Below are 21,046 nucleotides of genomic sequence, written 5' to 3'. Positions count from 1 at the left end.
TACACACATGTCATACATACACATGCCATATACATGTCATACATCTATACATAATCACACATCATACATATACACGTCATACATGTATAACTACACACATCATACATACACACCACACATCACTCATACATACATACATACACACACAGTCATACTTTTTAATTTTAAACAAACAGGATGATTTAAGCCTGACCAAACTAGAAAGTTGCTGGCACAGGAAATGCGGCCTGCCACCAGCTGGCAGGGAGAGCAGAGGAGCACCTACTAATTAAACTGGACAAAAATCAACCCACTGACACACTAGAAAAAAAGCCAAACATATTTTAAGAAAGTTTTGTGGCAGATTTTTAGAAAGCAATGATTTGTGAATTTTTCTTACTTTGTGGAACATAAAATATTTCCAAAATGTGAGCATCAATGGTGAGTCTTTGCAGGCGGAGGATAGAAGATGGGGCCATCTTCACAGACCATCATGCCGTGTGGAGAAGCCCCCACGGCCAGCCAGGCTTCCTGCCCAGACGACAGCTGCTCACCTGGCTCAGTACAGTTTCGCAGATGCAAGTCCTCCTTGGTGAAGCACAGCTCTATCTGTCCAACAATTTGTACCTTCTCTCCCTAAATGCAGAAAGTGGCAGACAATTCAGAATTCAGGAACCATGAGTCTTATCAGCCTGGGGATCACGAAACAACCAAAGCCTCGGACTCTGAGCAAAGGCTCTTCACAGGGGAGGAGCCTGGGTGGAGCCTTGTCCCTCACAGTCACCTAGGGCTCAGCTCAGCTGGCTAGAAAAAGTGACTATAAAAATACACACTGATGCCAGCAGATCTCTGTGAGTTCCAGGCCAGCCTGGTCTACAAAGTGAGTGCAGGACAGCCAAGGCTACAGAGAGAAACCCTGTCTTAAAAAACTCAAACAAACAAAAACACTGACCCAAGTGTGCCCATAGCACACACACGGAGACCCTGACAAAGCAAATGTCAAGATAATAGTTCCTGATGGCCAAAAGAATCTTAATGTTTTATTTATGAGCTGGGGGAAAACTACAAGTTTGTCTAGAAATTAGACAGTAAAACTGCAATTAAAGTGATTAAGAGTGGAGGGACATGGAGAGGCAGGTGGATCTCTCAATGCTGGGGACCAGCCTGGTCTACACAGACAGTTCCAGGACAGCCAGCTATAGAATAGAGAAGCCCTGACTCAAAAACAAAAATGAAAAACAAAACCAAACAAATGAAGAGACAAAATAAAATAAAAATCTTAGAAACTTAGCAATGTTTAACTTAGAGCTATATCTGTTCCTCTCTTCCCCTCCCCTCCCCTCCCCTCCTCCCCTCTGTTCCCCTCCTCTCCCCTCCTCTCCCCTCTTCTGTCCTCCCCCCCTCTCCTCCCCTCCTCTTCTCCCCTCCCCTCCCCTCCTCCACTCCCCTCCCCTCCCTTCCCCTCTCCTAACACAATATTCTCATTAGAGTGAAGTGGTATAAGAACAAAGCCTGTGGTGCTTCATAAATCTAGTCTTTGAGCCAAACAACTGCCATCTTGGTGAATACAGCTGGGCCACTTGCAAAAGACCATCCCATCTGGGTTCCTTAACTGTCTGCACACCTTCATTGAGGGACAGGAGGGTCAAGTGACCCTCATCTGCATATCCAGCTGTTTCCTGTCTCCTGTGGTGGTAACTAAATGCGTGCAGTCTCTGGAGGGGCTTGAGTGTCTAGGCAGACTAGAAGGCTCCATCTGTGTGGCTATGGAAGCTGCATCCCTGCTGGCAAAAGACATTCTGTTGTCAGCTTTTGGGAGAGAAGCACCCATGGCCTTGCAGGTCACCCCTCACCTGTGCTCTGTAACTACATTCAGTAAACTCATGGGTTCCCTGGAGTGAACTCTGGTGGAGGAATCACCTCAGTATGTTGCTGAGACCTCAGGAGTGGAAGCAAATGTTTATGTCTCCCAGAAGGAATTTTAGTAACATGAGTTACCTCAAAACATCCACATGCCTGCACACACTTGTCTTTACACAAACACACACAGACAATGTGCCTAAATGCAACTCTGTCTCAGAAACTCCAGAGTGGAGACAAAACTATCAGGAAAGTAAAATCATCTTTTCCATAGAAAGAAACAGAGTGACAAAGGCACGTCTCACCTGTTCAGGCAGAAGGCACTGGACCTTCGGCACCACGCCATAGATTCTGGTAAGTGCATCTTTGAAATCTGCAAGCTGGTATTAAACAAAAGCATTAGCAATGAGTTTCAACAGGAGAACTCGCACAGACTCACTTGATTTTTTTTTTTTAAGCTTGAGGATGTCCTGGATTTGTCGCTGAGGAACAAGTCACGGCTAACTAACCCACTTGGGCTCTACCCAGGAAGCCCAAGCGTCCCCAGCAGCCTGTCTGCTCCCTGCTCCACCTTCCTCTTCACTAGGCAGCTCTTCGCCATCTCCAGCCCAGCCTCTTCCCGCTAGGCCACCTTACCTACAGCCATCCTTACCAGACTGATGGTTGGGATTCCCAAAGGGTTCCCCCCGGGCCTGCCCCTCTCTCAAAGCTCTGCACTGCAGCTTGCCTTCGCTGCAGTGGGCACTACCTCCATCACAGGGGAAAAGCCCCTAAGAGCACCCACCCCATCAATCAGCTACAGAATTACACCCTGTGTGCTGCAAACTCCTCCATCATAGAGTAAGCACCCATCCCCCACCAAGCTCCACTCCAGAGCTCCCTCCTCTTCCTCTCCTCTCCTTCCAGGGCATCTGCAGTCCTCTATGGCTTCTGTCAGACGCGTGTCTACCCACACCTGCCTCGCCCTCTGCCGAGCACTCTGCTGTGGACCTTGGCAGCACTAGCTCTACAGCACACTTGTACTCCCTGCTGCTGCTCATTGGCCTCTCGAGTCACACTGTCCGCACCATTCTCCTTACTCCTCCCCGGACTCAAACAAGCTGTGAGCTACACTTCAGCCACCAATTTCCTGGAAGTGCCTGGTCACCAGACCCTCCCAGGGGTCCCACACAGCACACGAGTGGACATAGCCTTGGATGCTGGGTGCAAAGGAGACAGCCTGCTGTTATGTCAAACACTTTGGGATGAGAAGCTTCGCCAAGTCCCTGTCTTGGATTCCTGCCACCTTCCCAAGGGCACCAGGCAACTCGGCAGTAGGAACACTTGCCTTCCCATCACTGCCGTTCCCATCATCCCTGAACACCAAGCCAGGCGGACCTGGAGAGCCCCTTCCACTTCTCAGCTTAGGAGTCCAGATGAGTCTGGGGGAGCCCTACAAACCCCAACCCTTTGGTTGCTCAGAAGGGTCTAAGCTAATTTGCAGCCAAAGCTCCTCCCTCAAGGCCAGGCTCCAACTTCCTGCTCTCCTGGGAAAGCGAACACGCTCCTGCAGACAGAGCTGCCAGGTGACTTCACACACCATCAGCAGGACAGGGGAACTGCAGGAGAACAGCTGCCCTTGAGCTGTTTTAAAGCTCTCCTGGAAGTCCAGGGAGTACTTTAGCTTTGTGGGTGACACATCTCTCTGTGGCAAACAGAAGACAGGCACATGTCTTTCATAGGCAACAAGACGGGACATTATTCCCTATGTCACATAGTTTGCTTCCCCTCCAGCATGGCATTGGATGTACTCCGCCTGTGCGGAACCCCAGGGGACCTACTGCTTGGCAGAACCATGAGTCTGTGCCTCTAAGTCAGTGGCCTAAGCAGCCTACAGTGTGTGCACACATGCAAACACAAACAGCTCCAGCACAACCTATTTCAGGAAGGTTTGCGCTGGGCCACTTTAAAGCCCAAGTGCAGCTCACAAGATGAGCGGATCCTGCCAAATGCCCCCAGTGGCAAACACTAGATGCTAGATAGAAGACTAAAAGGTAAGACTTACCTGATAGTAATTGATGGATGGCTTGATCCCAAATTTTAGCAGTACACTAAAATAAAATGTGAAAGCCATTACGACAGTATGGGTCCATAACAGCCCAGGACTAAGGGGAGGGAGGGGTCAAGGAGAGTTTCCAGCCCAGGGACCTCATATTAGGATGGAAGGCATTGGCTCCCTCCCCCTCCCAACATGGTGTCATCAACTGGCTCCCCCACCATCAGCCCCAGTAAGAACGCACTACCCTGACAGTTGTCAGGCCTCACTCCTTGTTTGACCTTATAAGGTTTTCCCCCTGTACCCCTACAGCCCCTGAGTATGCAGATGAAGCATCTTCCAACACCCTGCCCTGGCCAGTGGTGCAAACCATGCAAGCCTTACCCAGAGACGCTGCCCACCTCCCCAGGGGCATAAAGACCCCGTGTGTGTGTGTGTGTGTGTGTGTGTGTGTGTGTGTGTGTGTGTGTGTCTACACTGTTTGGCTGCGCACTCACTGCCGACCAAGGCCCTGCACTGCACCCACACGGCCCAGATAAGCTTGCATCCCTCCATCCCAGTCCAGTGCACAGAGGGCTGGCTATCCCTAGGGGGAGAAGCAGACACAGCGCCATGACAGTAGTTATACTTTGTTCTTTTCATTGGAGTTCACAGTGAAAATAAGACGCTTTTAAAAGAGAATGTCTTTTCTGACTTCTGGCGATAAATGCAAGGAGGCAGCTCCTAGCCGCTGCTTTCCTGGCCTGGGCACATGCTATCCACGTGGGCCCTCTCCAGAATCTGAAGCTGCACACGGTACCCCACACCACCCCACCCACAGCAATACACCCTGAGCAAGCTACTGCAGGACAGCTGGTCCTGCCTCGTGTGACTCTAGACTTATCCTTAGGAACTGCACTGGCCAGATCATCAAAGGATTTAACTGTGTATTACCTAGCAGCCTGTCAGAGCTTCTCATGACAAACACAGACACCAAAAGCACACTGTAAAGGGCGCCAGATCACTCATTGTGAAGGAATTCTCTGAGGTCCCACCAAATCGTCCTGGGTGAGTCTAGATTTGAGGCTGCAAGTCTTTCTGAGTGCTGGCTTGACATCAGTCTGTTGCAGCAGGGAACAAGCAGGAAAGAGGAAGCAGGAACAGTCCCTGAAATGTCCTCAAATGCCCCCAAATCCACCTAAGTGTGCTGCTGCCTGCCCTGGCCATCAGTATATAATCAGCTTAAGGGTCCAAGCTTTATAAGTTACAGCTTTAGTACCCTGGATAAACTGAACTGAACATATTACAGTTTTTGGCCCAGTTTCTTTTACTGCTGTTTTTTATGGCATCACTGGAAAGTGCTGCTTATACCTGTAGTCACAGACTACCACCTGCTGCAGGTATCCCAGGAAACAAAGACAAAGACGGGCCAACCTATGTCATGTCCCCTTCTGCGTAAAGCCAGCTGGGTGCCAGCCCACGCAGGCACTTTCAGGTGCTCTGACAACTGGCTGCCTTTGCACTAGGACGGGAGCGAACATGACCTACAGTTTATGGTTACCTTGTTTATAGCTTATGAAACAGACAGGATTCTACATTTCTCTTGGGGAAAGTGGGGAGCATAACCCTTCTTCCACAAGTGTCCTTTGTCACCTTAAGCCAGCGTTGCCTCCAGTTAGTGGCCTCTGGGATGACCTGCTGACAACCAAGTGAGTGGCTGTGGCCCTATACAGCCAGTGATTCAAGGGTTAAGGCTCTGTACGCGTCTATGACAAGAAACTACTTGGCTTCAAAGGCTGCAAATAGAAGCTACTTAAGTTCCTTAGGCCATTTTCAACTCTCAGCAAGAGCTATGCTTACGGCTACCAGGCTGGGCCAGGCTCAGCAGCAGAAGCTCTCTGTGGGCCTGTCTGTCAGCCTCTGTGGAAGGGCGGCCTCTCTTCAGCTGCAGCCCTCCTGTGCTACAGAAGCACATGATGGACCTTCCTGAAGGGAGCCCTCGCAGCGGCGTCTGAAGTGCCTAGGTTTCTGTGTCAGGCTTTCCAAAGGTTTTATCCTTACTGCAAGAGAATACTGTATTCTCAGAAAACCCCACAGGCTAAGTAAACTATATACACAACTCACAGTGCTGAGGGTCTGATACACATCACATATCACTGGTATGTAACTCCTAGTATATATACCTAATAATGAAAATGTTTGTTTGTTTTATTTTGTTTTGAGACAGGGTCTCACTGTGTAGTTCAGGTTGATCTGAAACTTGCTATGCAGAGCAGGCTGAACTCAAACTTACAGACCCACCAGCCTCTGCCTCCAAAGTGCTGGGATTAAAGGTATATGCCACCATACATAGCCTAATAATGCAAAATTAGAAAATACAAAATGAACTTCAAAATCTCAACACTGCCCATCCATTCATTCTATCTCACAGAGAAAAGATCTAAACAGATTTTCTAGCCAAACTGTCCAATGTATGTCAGAAAGGATTGGGAGGCCTCTGCAGCCCTGCACTTTGCCGGCTGGTGGCTGTAAGGCATTCACTCATGGGGATTCTTTGAAGTTTACCTCATCCTTCCAAAGGCACCTGCCCCTCCTGTGCCAGTGCCTGATTAATCAATTCAAATCCCAGCTGTCTTTGAACAAAATGACACAGAAAACAGTCTGTGTGAGACAGTGACATACCATTATGGGCGTGTGGAGACAGAGTGTGTCTAGAGACCCAGTGGAGGGTTATTCATCTTTTCAACAGGCTTAATTCATGAACCTTAAATATGGCTGATGAGCAAAGAAAGGATCTTGGGAGGATTATTCTCATCTGAAGGAGAACTGCTCTGGCTAGAACAAGCTGTACAAAATGACAAGCCATGTGCAGACACTGTAAAATCTTTCATTGTTGGCAGACACTTATTCCTCACATGTCTGGGGGGCTGGAAACTAAGGTCAGAGTTCTTGTGTCTGGTGAGCTCTCCTATGTCCTTACGTGGGGAGGGTTAACCATCGCTCGCTCCCCAGTGTCTGCTGTAAAGAGAACTAATCCCCACAGGCGTGAGCCACCCATCTGGGGATGAAGATTTCAACCTCCAAACACGGAAGGTCATCTCCATTCAGGCAGGTGCAGGGTGAGCTCCCTGCTGATGCCCTCCTCACTCTCTCTAGGTCACTGGCTTAGCACGTGCAGTCACAATAATACACATTAAAGAGCCAGCAAAAGGGCGCAGCAGGTAACAGTGCTTGCCACAACACCCAGAACCCATGTAAAGGTGGAAAAAGAGAACCATCTCCACAAATGTACACACAATGTGGTACATGCATTAAACATATACATGCACATGTGTGCACACATGTAATGATAAATAAATAATAAATTCAAAAAATAAATAAGAAGCACTTAACACGCTTGGCACAACAGAAACGACTAGGTGAAAAGGGTCAGGCCACCACTGCCACCGCAGGGCACGTTGCTCTCACACACTGTCTCAGTGTGGTAACTGCCCAGGTCCAGAACTGCAGTCAAGGCAGGCAGTAAAAGCCTACACGGCTGTGGCTCATTTCTAGGACTTAAAAGGCCCTTGTCCTGCATCCTCCCACTTGTTCAAGGAGCAACTACAACCAGATACAAATATCTGTTGATGGTCGGTTGTCTCCAGGAAAATAATCTTAAGGCAGCAACTTTTTCAGAGTTATAGCACGCCTGTGAGACTTCACTTCCCTGGGGCTGACTCACGGATGACAAGTCAGCACCATGAGGCAGCCATGGCCTGCACACCCCGTGGTCATAATCTAGAGCGAGCAACGATCTTCCCAGGAGTGAGCCCACCACACCACTCTCAAGGAACACACATTGGAGGCTGTCAGCAGGAGGGCTCTGCGCTCACTCCCAGAGGCCTGGGCTCAGGTCAATGGCAAAGGCCTGCAGTGAGATGTGCACCCACCTGTTGAGGTCAAGCTGCTTATACAGATCCAGGCTCTTCCCGAAGTACTTCTTCTCTGAATTGAGGGCAGCCACCTGCGCCGCACAGGTGCCATGTTTATCCCATTCATGTTTCCTGTGAGGTTTACAGTTACAATGCTCAGACAAGACCTCGAGAACAGAGCTGCCACACGCACTGCACTTGTCACTGCCTACACAGGGCGGAAGGACAGACACCCCGTGTCTGCTCACCCTTCCCCAAAGAAACCTGGCCAGACACCTGCAAATGATTAGTAATGACTGTGGTGGTTGACGTAGATGGCACTTCCTTACGCTCAATGCTAACGAAGGGGCTTTGTTGTTCTGTGTTCCCTGGGTTGGTTGGTTTGGTTTTTGAGACAAGGTCTTGCTATGTCACTCAAGCTAGCTCTGACTGTCATCTTCCGGCTTTGGCCTCCTGAATGCTACGATTGTTTCATAAACATTTTTGCATTCTTTACTGTTTTATAGAATTCTGCAAGGGGAAACAGTACTGCTAGTTTATGAGCAAGGAAATTCTGGCCTCTACTAGCTCCAACACACAAAGACAGACAGACAGACAGACAGACAAACAGACAGACCCCTCCAGACACACACACACAATTTTTTTAAAAAGACATTCTATAGGCTAAAACAACGACTCAACAGTTAAGAGTGCATGCTGCATGGCTGATTCCCAGCACTCATGTGGCAGCTCACATTATCCACATGTCCAGCTCCGGAGGATCTGGCATTCTCTTCTGACCTCCCTGGGTACCAGGTACACACACGGTACGCATAAAAGCATGCACACACACATGAGTAAGCGAGTAAGTAAGTAACTTTTTAAAGGGAAACTGTGTACTTTTAACTGGGGCTTTAACACTGTCTAAGAGCGCCCTCCGCCCTGACCACTGGACGGCAGTGAAGCCTCAAGGAGGCTCAGGCTGCAGAGGAACCACAGCAGCAAGATCCCCAAAGCACAGACACTAATCACAAGTCATGTGTGGGAAGTCTGACGTTTTAACATCCAACTTTAAAATGGAAGCAAACCAGTCTGCCATTAACAAAAGCCAAAAGTGAATTCCTATCTCGCCCATACTGTTTGGTTAAATGTATGGACTCAGTGTACAGAAAGGCTGCCTCGCCTGTGATGATTTACTTCCTGCCGGCTGACTGAATTCCGACTGCCTCGGGCATGATGTGCACCTGGAATCCTACTTTACATAATACTGCTACGGCTTGGTTCTGGAGTATTCTGGCCCATGGCCTGGTCCGTAGTCCCTAGTCCGGTCCCTAGCATGGTCCCTAGCCTGTGATGTAAAATCATAGCCATGTGGCCTTGTGGGAAGGAGTGTAAGCTTTGTCACAGGTGAAAGCAATCTTGGCGGGCTTTGCCCTTGGACACACCAGGGATACTCCCTGAGATTAACCTTGAGATAGACTGGGTGGAGCCATCGTGGGCCTGGAAATCAGGAAGGGGACTGAGGGACTCTACCTGGACTATTGTGTTTCTAATCAACCCTCAATGGGAGAGGGAGACTACCCCTTACACGTGAGAAACAGGCAGGCTGCGAGGACAGAGAACAACAGGTTCAGACCGGGCTTGAGCGCACGTGGATCAGGAAGAGGATCAGCGCGCAGGCCAGAGACACCTAGGGACCCATCCCGTGGAACGGATACCAGAAGGTTCACTTGTTTCCCTTTAACCTTTTTTCCCTTTTGTAAGTTAGTTGGGTTGTATAATAAAGTTTAATTGTTAAGAAACAGAGCCAACATGGCCCCTGAGAAGGATTCAGAGATACCCTCTTCCTGCGTTTGTTTGCATTTCCTTTCTGCCCTGAGGTGAGCTGCCTCCTCTGTATGTGCCACTCGATGATGTAATCACTGTGCTGCCAAAGGCCCAAAGCCAACAGGACCAGAGACTCAAGCCTCTGACAAGCTTGGCTTTCCATTGGATGTTTCTGGTGTTTGTTCAGTTACAGACACTACAGCTCATCACTCCAAGAGCATTACAGTGAGAAGGACATAAGGGAGTTTTCATCCTCCCTCACACTAACTAGCTGAAATCCTTCCTAGAACACAGGCTAGGACAGACAAGTTCAAGGCTTGCCTGGGCTACAAAGTTAAGCTAGCCTAAGCAACTTAGTGAGCAGCTTTCTCAGAATTCAAAACAATATGGGAGTCAAACATCCAGTGCCTGGGACAACCCAGATTCAAGCCAGGAAGCTATTCTCTTCGTTGCCCGGCTTCCACTGACCACTGTTTATCTAAGAGCCTGGAAGAGCTCGCGCTCAGGAGAACGTCGCTCCACACTGCCGTCCAGGACGGGTGTGTCCTTCACAGCCCACTGCTTTTAAAAAGTACTACACAGAAATGTTTCCACGTTAAATTAAGATATCTGGAAAATATTATTGGCTGTAATGTGAAATAATAAATTTTATTATTGGAAGATGTAGAAAAAATTGCCTTCAAATTGAGAAAAACAAAACAATGCTTTCAAACAACTGTGCTAATTCTGGGCTCAGCTATGGCTGACCTGGAAGACTGACCCTGTGAGAGTCTAGCCTTTCCTCTGACCCAGGTCACCGCGAGGTCACTCTCCTGAAGGCAGGCTCCCTCTTCATGTGTGTCTGACTCATACTGGTTTTTAAACATGCAAGCATCTGATTTAGTTAAATTTCAGGGTTAGGACTTTTTAAATGAAGTAATGGACGGAAGAGCAATAGGCTGGAAAGAAGCTCACTGAACATTTCACCTGGCCTTGTTTAGCCCACCAGAGGGGGGTGCACCAGGGAGAGGCATTCGGGGGGTGCACCAGGGAGAGGCATTCAGGGGGTGCACCAGGGAGAGGCATTCAGGGGGTGCACCAGAGAGAGGCATTCGGGGGGTGCACCAGAGAGAGGCATTCGGGGGGTGCACCAGAGAGAGGCATTCGGGGGGTGCACCAGGGAGAGGCATTGGGGGGGTGCACCAGGGAGAGGCATTGGGGGGGTGCACCAGGGAGAGGCATTGGGGGGGTGCACCAGGGAGAGGCATTGGGGGGGTGCACCAGGGAGAGGCATTGGGGGGGTGCACCAGGGAGAGGCATTCAGGGGGTGCACCAGGGAGAGGCATTCAGGGGGTGCACCAGGGAGAGGCATTCGGGGGAGGGGTGCACCAGAATCACTTCTTGACAAGGGCTGCGCTCAGCCTCTAGAGTCAGGGCCTCTCCCTACAAGCTGCTCCCAGAACACAATTAAACTCTTACACTATGTTAAATATACATATGGCTGGCCAGGCGTGGTGGCGCACACCTTTAATCCCAGCACTCGGGAGGCAGAGGAGGTGGATCACTGTGAGTTCGAGGCCAGCCTGGTCTACAGCGCGAGTCCAGGACAGCCAAGGCTACACAGAGAAACCCTGTCTCAAATAAAACAAAAAAACCATATGGTCAAAAGAAACTCAGACTTACCAGAACTGGGTGCGGTTGGAAGATGGGTGAATTATATCCGGCCAGTAGATCTTCATGTCTCGCAATAGGTCCTACACATAATTTAAACAAAAAGTTTACCTAAGACCTAAAAAACTCTGAACTTCTAAGCAAATTTAACAAACCAATATACTAAACAAAAAGCACTCAAGCTCCAACAATTCAAGTGAGCAAAACTATTTTGTGCTCCTCTGGCACGGAGCACATTAAAGCCGCACAGCTGCAGTGGTAACATAAGTTCTTACAAAAGAATGAGAAACGAATGAAGAGGAAGGCTCTGCAACCACAGAACACACATGGAGCTGCAAGTGTCCTGCAGCTAGCTACACACTGTACAACTCCAGCCGCAAGGCACTCTGGGAGAGGCACGATGAGATCCACGCCTGTCTCAGGTGTCAAGACTGACAAGAGACTGACAAGGTCAGGAGTGAACACGGGACTTCAGGGCAGCGATGCCTCCCCGAAGGACACCTGTCCTCCTGATTCGTCAAGACGCATAAAACCACGGCACAAGATACAAACCCTAACGCAGGCTGTGGGCCTCAGTTAATAACACGGGATCGATACTGGCCTCCCTGTCCTGTGTGAGCTAGCCCCGCCTGTCCCTGCCTTCTCCTTTCCAGTGCTGCCTGACCCACCTGTCACTTTCATGTGCCTCTTCACCTGCCACTTCCCTCATCCTGGCTTCGGCCCCAGTCAGACGTCAGGGGATAACCTCGAGCAATGATGTGACCTACAGACAAACCAGGGCTCTTTCCTGCTGGAGAGACACTACACAGAACACCAGGCCTTTCTGAGAAGGGGCAGGGCATGGCGACTGCAGACCCGCTGGCCCCTCGCCCGGCTTCTCTGGGTCTCCCTCGGGCTATCCAACCCACTGTAACCACCAATCAAGCCGCCCCTCTGCCGGCCTCATCTTCACGGCCCCCTTCTCCATAGCTGTGGGGACTTGCAATGCAGTGAGCACTAAACAGCGTTTTACATTCCCTATAGACACTGAACAACTTCGCTTTTAAGGGAAAATGTACTTTATTAAGTTACAATCATGTACTATCGGGTTTAGCCTCACGCTCTACTTTTACCTCATCATCTGTCTCCTGGAGGACCTGGCCCGGATTCTTAAGAAATAAGGGAAGCCTGAAGTTGTCTGTGCAGAGTTTTTATATGCCACTGGCAAACTTGCGTATCTCACCACAAAGTGTGGAAGGACAGAACCAGCTCAGTGATGCTTCAGATGAGAGCCAGTGTGTGCACACTCAGATACTCAGTAAAGAGCCAGTGTGTGCACACTCAGACACTCAATAAAGAGCCAGTGTGTGCACACTCAGACACTCAGTAAAGAGCCAATGTGTGCACACTCAGACACTCAATAAAGAGCCAGTGTGTGCACACTCAGACACTCAGTAAGAGCAGCCATTCCTGTCACCCCAAACAGAATGGATGGCTCTCTAGCATTCACCTGCCATGGCCTCTATGCCACCCCGGTCACACCGCCGTATGACCAAGCAGGAATTGTTGGGGACCCTTAAGGAAAGATGAGGAGTGGGTTCAATACACCCTGTGAACCCCAAGAGCACTCTGTTAAGTCTCTCATATGCTCACAACTTATCCCTGACTGAGGAACTCTGACCCTGAAGAGGCCTATCATTTCCTCCTTGCTCTGAGTTCCCACTTAGAAACTCACACACCTACAGCCAGAACCGACCAGCCTTGGGCACCAACGCCCCTCCTCTGCAAGCCACACTTGTCTGGAAATGTCCCACCGTAGCCGCACAGAGCAGGTGCCTGCTTTCACTCACTAAGCCAGAGGCCCAGGGTAAGGACTAACAAGGGCTGAGAGGTAAGCATCAAGGTCTGCGCAGCGGGGACAGCCCTGCTCCCACCTCATCTTGCTCCTGACAGCTTACTCTGGCTTGGGACAAGGAAGAAAAAGGTTGATTTTTCCTCTTTTTTGAGTTTATGGGATTGCTGTAGATCAGAGTAGTTTCTAAACAAACCCAGGGGCTCAGGCCCAGCGAATTCATTCCTGAGCCTGCAGTTTTAAACACGACTTTGAAGGTGCACTTTTGAAGAAAGAGTTCATCTACTTCAACATTCTACTGCAACAAAGGTATAACAAGGGCTGGAGAGGTGGGCTCTTCCAGAGGTCCTGAGTTCAATTCCCAGCAACCACATGGTGGCTCACAACCATCTATAGTGAGATCTGGTGCCCTCTTCTGGTGTGCAGGCATACATGTAGGACAGTGTATACATAGTAGACAAATCTTTTTTTTTTTAGTATAACAAAAAGATTAATACCTTAATCTCATCCAAGTTGAAGTGCCAGGATTGGTTACAATCTTCTGCTCTATCCGGCCTTGAAATCCAAAGTTTAAGGAAAAGAAGAAATATTACTCTCATTTAGGAAGCCTTAAAAAAAGACACTAGAAAGTTCCTTCATTAAAATCTGCAGAAAGAGACGTTCTACTCAGGAGCTCCTTATTGCACTGGAGCTGGTCTCCAAGCACTGGTTCTCAGCAAACACTCAGGTTGCCTTCGAATGGAGTCAACGCCGCCCAGGAAGAAGACAAACAGGCTGGACTGTCGTAGAGGGAGCAGTGCGGTGCTCTGGGCTGAGTCTCAGCTCCCTCCTGGCAGAGGATCTTAGGGTGTGTGGGCCATGGCCACTGTAAGGGCGGCACACTAATACGCACACTTCAATACCACAGCGTACGCAGAGATAAAGGACTAACTCAAGAGACGCAGACAGGCAAGGCGGGGGAGCTGGCTGCTTGTAAGGTGTGGTGCGAAGCAGGTGATTTGTCTACTTAACTACTGATCTAACACCTTAGCCTTAAATGTTTATTTATAATAGGCCCCAATAACAAAGAAAGGACCCAAGATCCTTATTTATCTTTGATAAGGGGGTCTGGAAAGCGTCTCAGTGGTTTAGAGCATTGGCCTCTCTTCCAGAGGACCTGTGTTAAACTCCCAGCACCCACATGGTGGTTCACAGTGCCTGTAACTCTAGTCCCGGGGTAATGCCCACTCCTGGCCTCTGCAAGTGTCAGGTACACACATGGCACACAGACACACATGCAGGTAAAACATACACATGAGATTAATATATATATATATTTGGCTGAATAAACTTCCACCAAGAGTAACGGGTCTCATTACGGTGACCAGACTCAAGCCAGCCTTCCCCAACTGTCTCATTAGGTGCTTGCCATAGTCCATGTATTGTCCAATAATCCAGAGAGTCTCGGCAACTGCTGACTTCCTAGGGGAAAAGCACAGAAGGTGACTGGTTGTTGAAATATTTATCAATTCCATTTCCTTTTAACATACACCAACTAGACACAGGTACACTACTAACAGAAAGTAAGCCCAGTGCTACTACTGTGCAGGGCTATCCTAGCATCACACTCACGAGGAAATGCTACATGGAGCTTTCCAGGTCAGCCCTCAGACCACTGAGCTAACAGACCATCAGGTAGCTAGTTTTGCTCTTTCCACTCATTCACAGACATGAATATACACATTTACCCACGAACAGTCATGTGTAAGGACATCCTGTACCCTGTGACTCTCAAGCTTGCTCTGGTACCAGACCCAAACACTTCAGTAAAGCAGAAAGTGCTGAACACTTGAAGCCAACAAGTGAGTAAAAATAGGAGTACATCCTTGACTTCAAATATAATGATAAAATCACAGATAAAAATCTTAAAACCTTAGTAAGTAAAACCTCTCGGGGCCCTCCAAATGGCTTAGCTGGGATACAAATTTTTCCACAGTAAATGATGAGAGAAATAAATGTCCTTGGACTATCAGATTGGATGAAACAGAACAGAACTCGGGACAGACAGACACACACACGCACACACTCGTACAAGCACACCACTAAATAGGCAAATATGACAGTCGGACCCAGTTACGACAGACAGACATTAAGCCCCTCGTACCCAGACACCTCCCCACCACGCAGCCTCAGTCTATGGGCGATCTAAAGAAGAGAGTCCACTTCAGGTGCCTGGGTCATGGGTGACAGCCGCCTGCCGCAGAACGGCGGGATGGCGAGAGGCTGGGGTACCAGGCCATATACTATACTCAGCCAACACCCCAGCCCCTTCCTTAAGGAAAGCTCATTTCCTGTGGGCTCACTGTGCCTGAGGAGCAAAGCAGGCGCTGCAAGGTCTTTGCAGAACTCCATGGTCTACCCTGCTTTTATGGAGCTGACTCAGACAAGAGACAACTTTCTTCTTCAGTCAGCATACACTTGGGTCTCAAGGTGCCTCTTGATGTCTGTCTGTCTCATCAGACGCGGGGGAGTGGGGGAGCGGGGAAGACAGACAAGGGACAGCACCTGCTGCTAGGGAAGGGCACACTGAGGCAGGAGCTTCCCCAGCACTGTGGGGCCACGGCCTGAAATAAGTTGCTCAGAGGTGACGTTCTTATAGTGCTTCTAGTGACCGATTTTCTTTTGTGAACTGGATCCTAAAGACGTAAGACAGGAAGGCACGTCCATGCACAGCTACACTGCCGAGGGACTACACACCCAAGTTTCCTCAGACAGGCCCGACCAGCCTGCGGCCTCCTAAGGGCAGCTCCTCTCCTGCCAGCCTGAGGCAGAGCTTTCTTTTCACGTGGGTTTTGCAAGAAGGAGTCAAGGTTTCTAGCCATCCCTGCCCTGAGAAGAGCCAGTGGGATCCTCGTCACCTAAAGCCCTCACGTCCTCTGCCTCCCTTACACACCTTCTTACTCCACCCCACAGCAGAGCCAGGGAGCCGCCCCAGTGTGGTGTAGCAAGGCTGCTGTTATAAGTTCATCTGTCAACAGACAATTAAGAAAGGGAAGTGAAAAGGGAAATCTCCACTACTCCAAGCTCAGAGAAACAAAAAGCAGGAGGTATCCAGCCCGGCAAGATGACCAAACCACAGCAAAGTGGCTAGATACTTGTACCCTGCATAATTAGGAGGCCTCAAATTTGTTTCATTTTGTTTTTCGAGTCAGGGTTTCTCTGGTTAGCCTTGGCTGTCCTGGAGCTCGCTCTGTAAACCAGGCTAGCCTCGAACTCACAGAGATTCACCTGCCTCTGCCTTCTGAGTGCTGGGATTAAAGGCGTGCGCCACCACTGCCGGGCTTCAAATTTTAATCTCAAACAGGTTTTCAGGAAAACTATCAATGAAACTGGTGCCCATGTCAGCAATGGGACACAACACCTCAGGTTTCATGTATCAAACCCCAGGAGCAGGTTTATAAACCGCCCACAAGGATGAGCCTCCAGCTGGCATCACTCCTGCAGAAGGACCCTGACAGCCTAAAAGGACACGAGGCATGAAACAAGACACAGACGAGCAGAGGGGTACCGGCCTCGAGGGGCAAAGGTATCATGGCTACTAAGGAGAACAGAGAGGGAGAAGGAGGACAAGATGGGTACCAAGCAGAACAGTGTTGGCGGCAGGCAAAGGCCTTCCCCCAGATTCTGCTCTGGGGATGCATCTGAATAAAACTCAGTACAGGCCTAATGAAGGCAGAGCCATGGTCCCGAAAAGCATCTCTCTGTCCAAAATCACCTACACATGAACACAACTGCATCTCAAAATAGTCTTTAAGGGTATAATAAAAGTAAGAGGAGACCCTACTAGATCAGGCTGGGCCCAAAATCCGATCACTGTTGTCCTGAGAGACAGAGCTACTAAGTGTAGTAATTGGATTAAGATTGGCTCCTCCAGGCTCATATAGCTGAATACTTGGCTCCCAGCTGGTGGAACTCTTTGGGAAGGAGTAGGACGTGTGGCCATATTGGAGAAGGTGCATCACTGGGGTTAGGCCCATGTCAGGCCTGGTAACTCTCTCTAACGCCTGTTTGTATCTCAAGACCTGAGTTCTCAGCTGGTGCTCCTGCACCATGTCTGCCAGCCACAGTGCCCCTTCCCCCTCCCCCACCCCCAACGCCCCAGTCAATGCTGGTCATGGACTCTAACCCTCTGAAACTCCAAGTTCTAAATAAACTCTTGCTCCTGTAGGTGCCTTGCTATGCTGTCTTCTTATAGCAACAGACAGGTGACGGAGAGACCATGTGAAGAGGGCAGACACTGACATGGTTCATTGGCGTGAGCAGGACACCAAGGACGGTCACCTCTACAGTAGGAGCCAGGCAAGAGGATAAAACATGTGCTCCCAAGAAGCACTAGTCCAGTGCTGAGAGAGAATGACCTTCCAGTGTTCTAAGTCACACCACTGGAGAGTTTGGGACAGCCACCCTCAGAATCCATCACATGGTCCTCATCTGCAAATCACGTCAGGCGGTCCAGTTACATGACAGCCACTGCACAGATCTAATAACATCCGGCATGCAAGGCGGACACCCAGGCATACCAAGCAACTCACTCAGGTTCACTGGATCAAAGGGGCCGGTCAAAACAGAGCTCACCTTGCACACTGTCGGGGGCCAGTGCTGGGTCAAAATCAGTTTCTTCCACTGGTGGCTGCCACTGTTAAAAGGACAAATTTATTTTTCAAGAATGCTTTAAGGTGACAAAAATTCACCCATCCAATCAGCCACTCTTTCAACGTGGAGAGTCTATGGGACTAGACATACTTCACCAGAAACAAAGTCCCCCACCTCCTGAGGTACATCCCACAGAGGGAGACATGTATAGCATGGCGGCTCACATGTGTAAGAGAGAATACAGACACAACGTAGGAGGACAGGTGGGCAGAGGTACAGCCAGGAAGTATAACTGTACTGCTGAGGGGAAGTAACTGAGCCACATGCTGCCTTTTTCAGGATGCTCAGGTGGTTTAAGAACACAGACTCATACTCCTTCAGCTGTGAACTCCTAAGGCTCTGAAAGCTCACCTTTTCAGTCCAACTCACATGGCAAAACAAAACATGACCTGAGACAGCATAATAGCATCATCAGCATCCTACTCCGTGGTTAGCGTCACTGACCGCCCTAATCACAGGGTGGACCTTCAGAGACCACTGTGGATATGGATACAGTTACCTAGAGCCCGGCCTGTGTATGCTCCCTGGGCACGTGCGTCATCCATAGCCTAGCCTGGGTAAGCGGCCTTGTTACACGTTACCTGGACCACACACAGCACAAATACCAAACTGCTCATATTACAAGTCTACTAAACAAAGCTCTCCCAACCCAGAGACTTCACAGAGGGACTGTGGAGCTGTGCTGCGGTGTCCCCAGGGTGTTTAAGGAGGCGGAGCTGGAGCAACAACCGGAGCTTTAAGAGTTGGGACCCATGGGCTCATCGGGCCACTGGTGGTAATGCCCTTGGACAAAATTATCTAGTTCTCCTAGGATCCTGGCTAGACCTCCTGACACTTGCCCTGGAAGCCTAAACGATGAAGAAAGCCTCCCTCTACCTAAGAGAAAGAGCACGCTGTGAGAACCGGGCTGAAGAAAGTTAAAGCCCCAGCCATCTCTAGTGCAGAAACTTTATTTGCAAAGGTTCACACTGAGCCTGGGAGGTTAAACATGCCCAGGAAGGTAGAACAGCAGGGCTTACACTAAAACGCAACCAAACTATCTCTATCTGTAATTCTGACAAATACAAGGTTTATCAGTTTAATCAGAGGCAGCAAGCCTCGCCTACTCCAACGCGGAGACGCTAGAGGCCCAGCAACATAAGGGCTTCACCTGGCCTTGGGGCTTAAATCAATTCCACGCCTAACATCATGTCAGCGGCATACATTAGGCTGGCTGTAGAAGAACCTCACACTGCAGAGCCTTAGCTAACACTCACTGCTCCAAGTGCTTTCAGACGCTCTCTCGTAATATCAACTGGACTGTGCAGGGTAAGTGTGCACAGTAGGACTCCAAGTTCACACTCCTAGACGGGGACTCGCTTTCGTACCACACCACACACCACACACACACACACACACACACACACACTCCCGAATGCCACGCCATGCCACAATGACTGCAAATAAATTTGAAAGCAAAGAAACGCAACTGGGTTTCAGTTTTCTCTGGGAACAAAATACTTCTTTTTCAATAGCTAAACCTTAACATTTCCGCTCCAGTGGCGTAAACACCAAAACCTACTAATTGACTGCTACGCAGAGGAGGGGAAAAAGTCAAACGTGTTTAGGGATTAATCTGACAGAACCGAAGTGGAGATTATCAGGGATAGTCCGTGTGTCCCAGGAAGAACTAAGGTGCGCGGGAGAGCGCGGGGCCCTGAGATGAAAAACTTTAAAACAGGAAGGGCAACCTTCGCCTAGAAACCCGCCTCCAGCCCCGCCGGCCCGCTCTCCGCCGCGCCTGCGCTCACCTCCACAGCGGGCCCGCCCCGCACAGGCAGCACAGCGCCAGACCCCAGCCGAGCACGGAGAGCCAGCCCGGGAGCGCGCCGCGAGCCTCCGCCGGCGCCATCGCGCTGCCCAGGGCTCCACAGCCTCCCAGCGGCCTTTGCGCACGCCGGGTCTAACCGGACTCCACAGTCGTTTCACCGAAGGTTTCCGCCAGGGAGCAGCTTTCCTCGGGATAGCCCCGAAGCCACGCCCCAGAGCCCAGGCGGACACGCCCCCACGCCCCAGAGCCTCCGGCGGACACGCCCACACGCCCCGGAGCCCAGAAGAACACGCCCCCATGCCCATAGCCCAGGAGGACACGCCCCCATGCCTATAGCCTAGGAGGACACGCCCCCACGCCCTAGCGCCCCAGGCAAACACGCCCCCACGCCTCAGCCCAGAAAGTCTCTGTGCTCCAGTTCCAGAAGCCCTCAGTTCCTGGCACCAGACTGGCACGACTCCCCAAACCGTGACCCTCCAAAGGGAACACACCCCAAACCCCTTCGGTTCTGACAGACACGCTCCGGCTTCAGACGTCCAAAGTTCTGGGCCCACCTGACAGGCACGCCATGCTGCAGCCCCTCTCCTTTAGGAGACACGTCCCCACGCCCGGCCCACTGCCCCCAACACCGCAGCCATGCCACGCCCCCCTCCTCACGCCCCCTCCCATCCTCACTCCTGCCCCACACACACCTGCACCTGAGGCTCCCTCCTCATACACACTCGACATACAATGAAGAGAACGAGGGTGAATTGTAAAAGTCTCCTCCAAGCCCAGACCTTGTGGGAATAGCACTACCGTTCAAGCAAAGACCTCATGATCTGGATTACAATCCGCCTCCCGTCGGAAATGACGCCCATGCCATTTTGCCCCGATTGTCACTCTGGGAGCTCAGTAAAGCCCAGCTGCAGACTGCATGGGGAGGGCTAACCAGACCACTTATACTCCACTCTGAGTTGTGTAAGTCTTTGTTTTTCCACACCCCTGGGCAGCACAGAGCCAAGGATAGCTATAATGTGGCCCAAAACCATAAGCTGACTTAAAACATGATTTTTTTGTAATTAAAAATAATAATGTTATGATTCCCTAAGATATGCATTGTGCATAGTAAAGTTGTGTCATACGAACAGGGACCAGCCTCTTAAGGAGGCTGGGTTCCTTGGTGGTGACAGACTTGGGGAGGGGCAGGAATTGACAGCCACAGCATTTGGGCTTTTATTCAGATCACACAGAGGAAGGACAGCTCTATCCATTTCCCAGAGCCCAAGAGTGAGGGGGTTGGTTTTGGAAGATCTGCCCTCAGATGGAAGGAGGCAACCTGCCCCCCCCACCCCCTAACCCCCCTCCTCTCCTCAGAATTACTTACCACCTGCTGTGCTCGCTTCCCTCAGCAAGTGACCCGACAGACATGGGGCTCCTGCTTCCCCCTTCTCTGGAACGGGTCCTTCCAAGACCCTGTACTTCATTTTGTGTTCATAGCTTTTCTGAGT

The 21,046-nt window shown here is 50.2% G+C and overlaps 1 protein-coding gene across 1 annotated transcript; it reads right to left on the bottom strand.

The window, feature by feature from the left end:
- Positions 1-298: 298 nt before the first annotated feature.
- RNASET2 (ribonuclease T2) lies at positions 299-19,780 on the bottom strand. Its single transcript, XM_084777559.1, has 9 exons — positions 19,537-19,780; positions 17,669-17,729; positions 14,463-14,515; positions 13,552-13,609; positions 11,236-11,306; positions 7,786-7,899; positions 3,884-3,929; positions 2,145-2,219; positions 299-615 (listed from the first exon to the last, which is right to left on the bottom strand). Exons 1-9 carry the CDS (start codon positions 19,635-19,637, stop codon positions 415-417), a joined length of 780 nt encoding a protein of 259 aa, XP_084633685.1. The 5' UTR covers positions 19,638-19,780; the 3' UTR covers positions 299-414.
- Between the last annotated feature and the right edge of the window lie 1,266 nt (positions 19,781-21,046).

The sequence above is a fragment of the Acomys minous genome, assembly GCF_964271855.1.
Source record: "Acomys minous genome assembly, chromosome: 3".
NCBI lineage: Eukaryota > Metazoa > Chordata > Mammalia > Rodentia > Muridae > Acomys > Acomys minous.
This window is presented reverse-complemented; position numbering and strand designations above follow the sequence as displayed.

Coding starts and splice junctions, on each gene's coding strand:
- RNASET2 (XM_084777559.1), bottom strand. CDS start 19,637: ATGGCGCCGGCGGAGGCTCGCGGCGCGCTCCCGGGCTGGCTCTCCGTG. Junction 14,516..17,668: donor GGCCCCCGACAGTGTGCAAG/GTGAGCTCTGTT, acceptor CTTTTCCCCTAG/GAAGTCAGCAGTTGCCGAGA. Junction 7,900..11,235: donor TCCAACCGCACCCAGTTCTG/GTAAGTCTGAGT, acceptor TAAACCTCACAG/GAAACATGAATGGGATAAAC.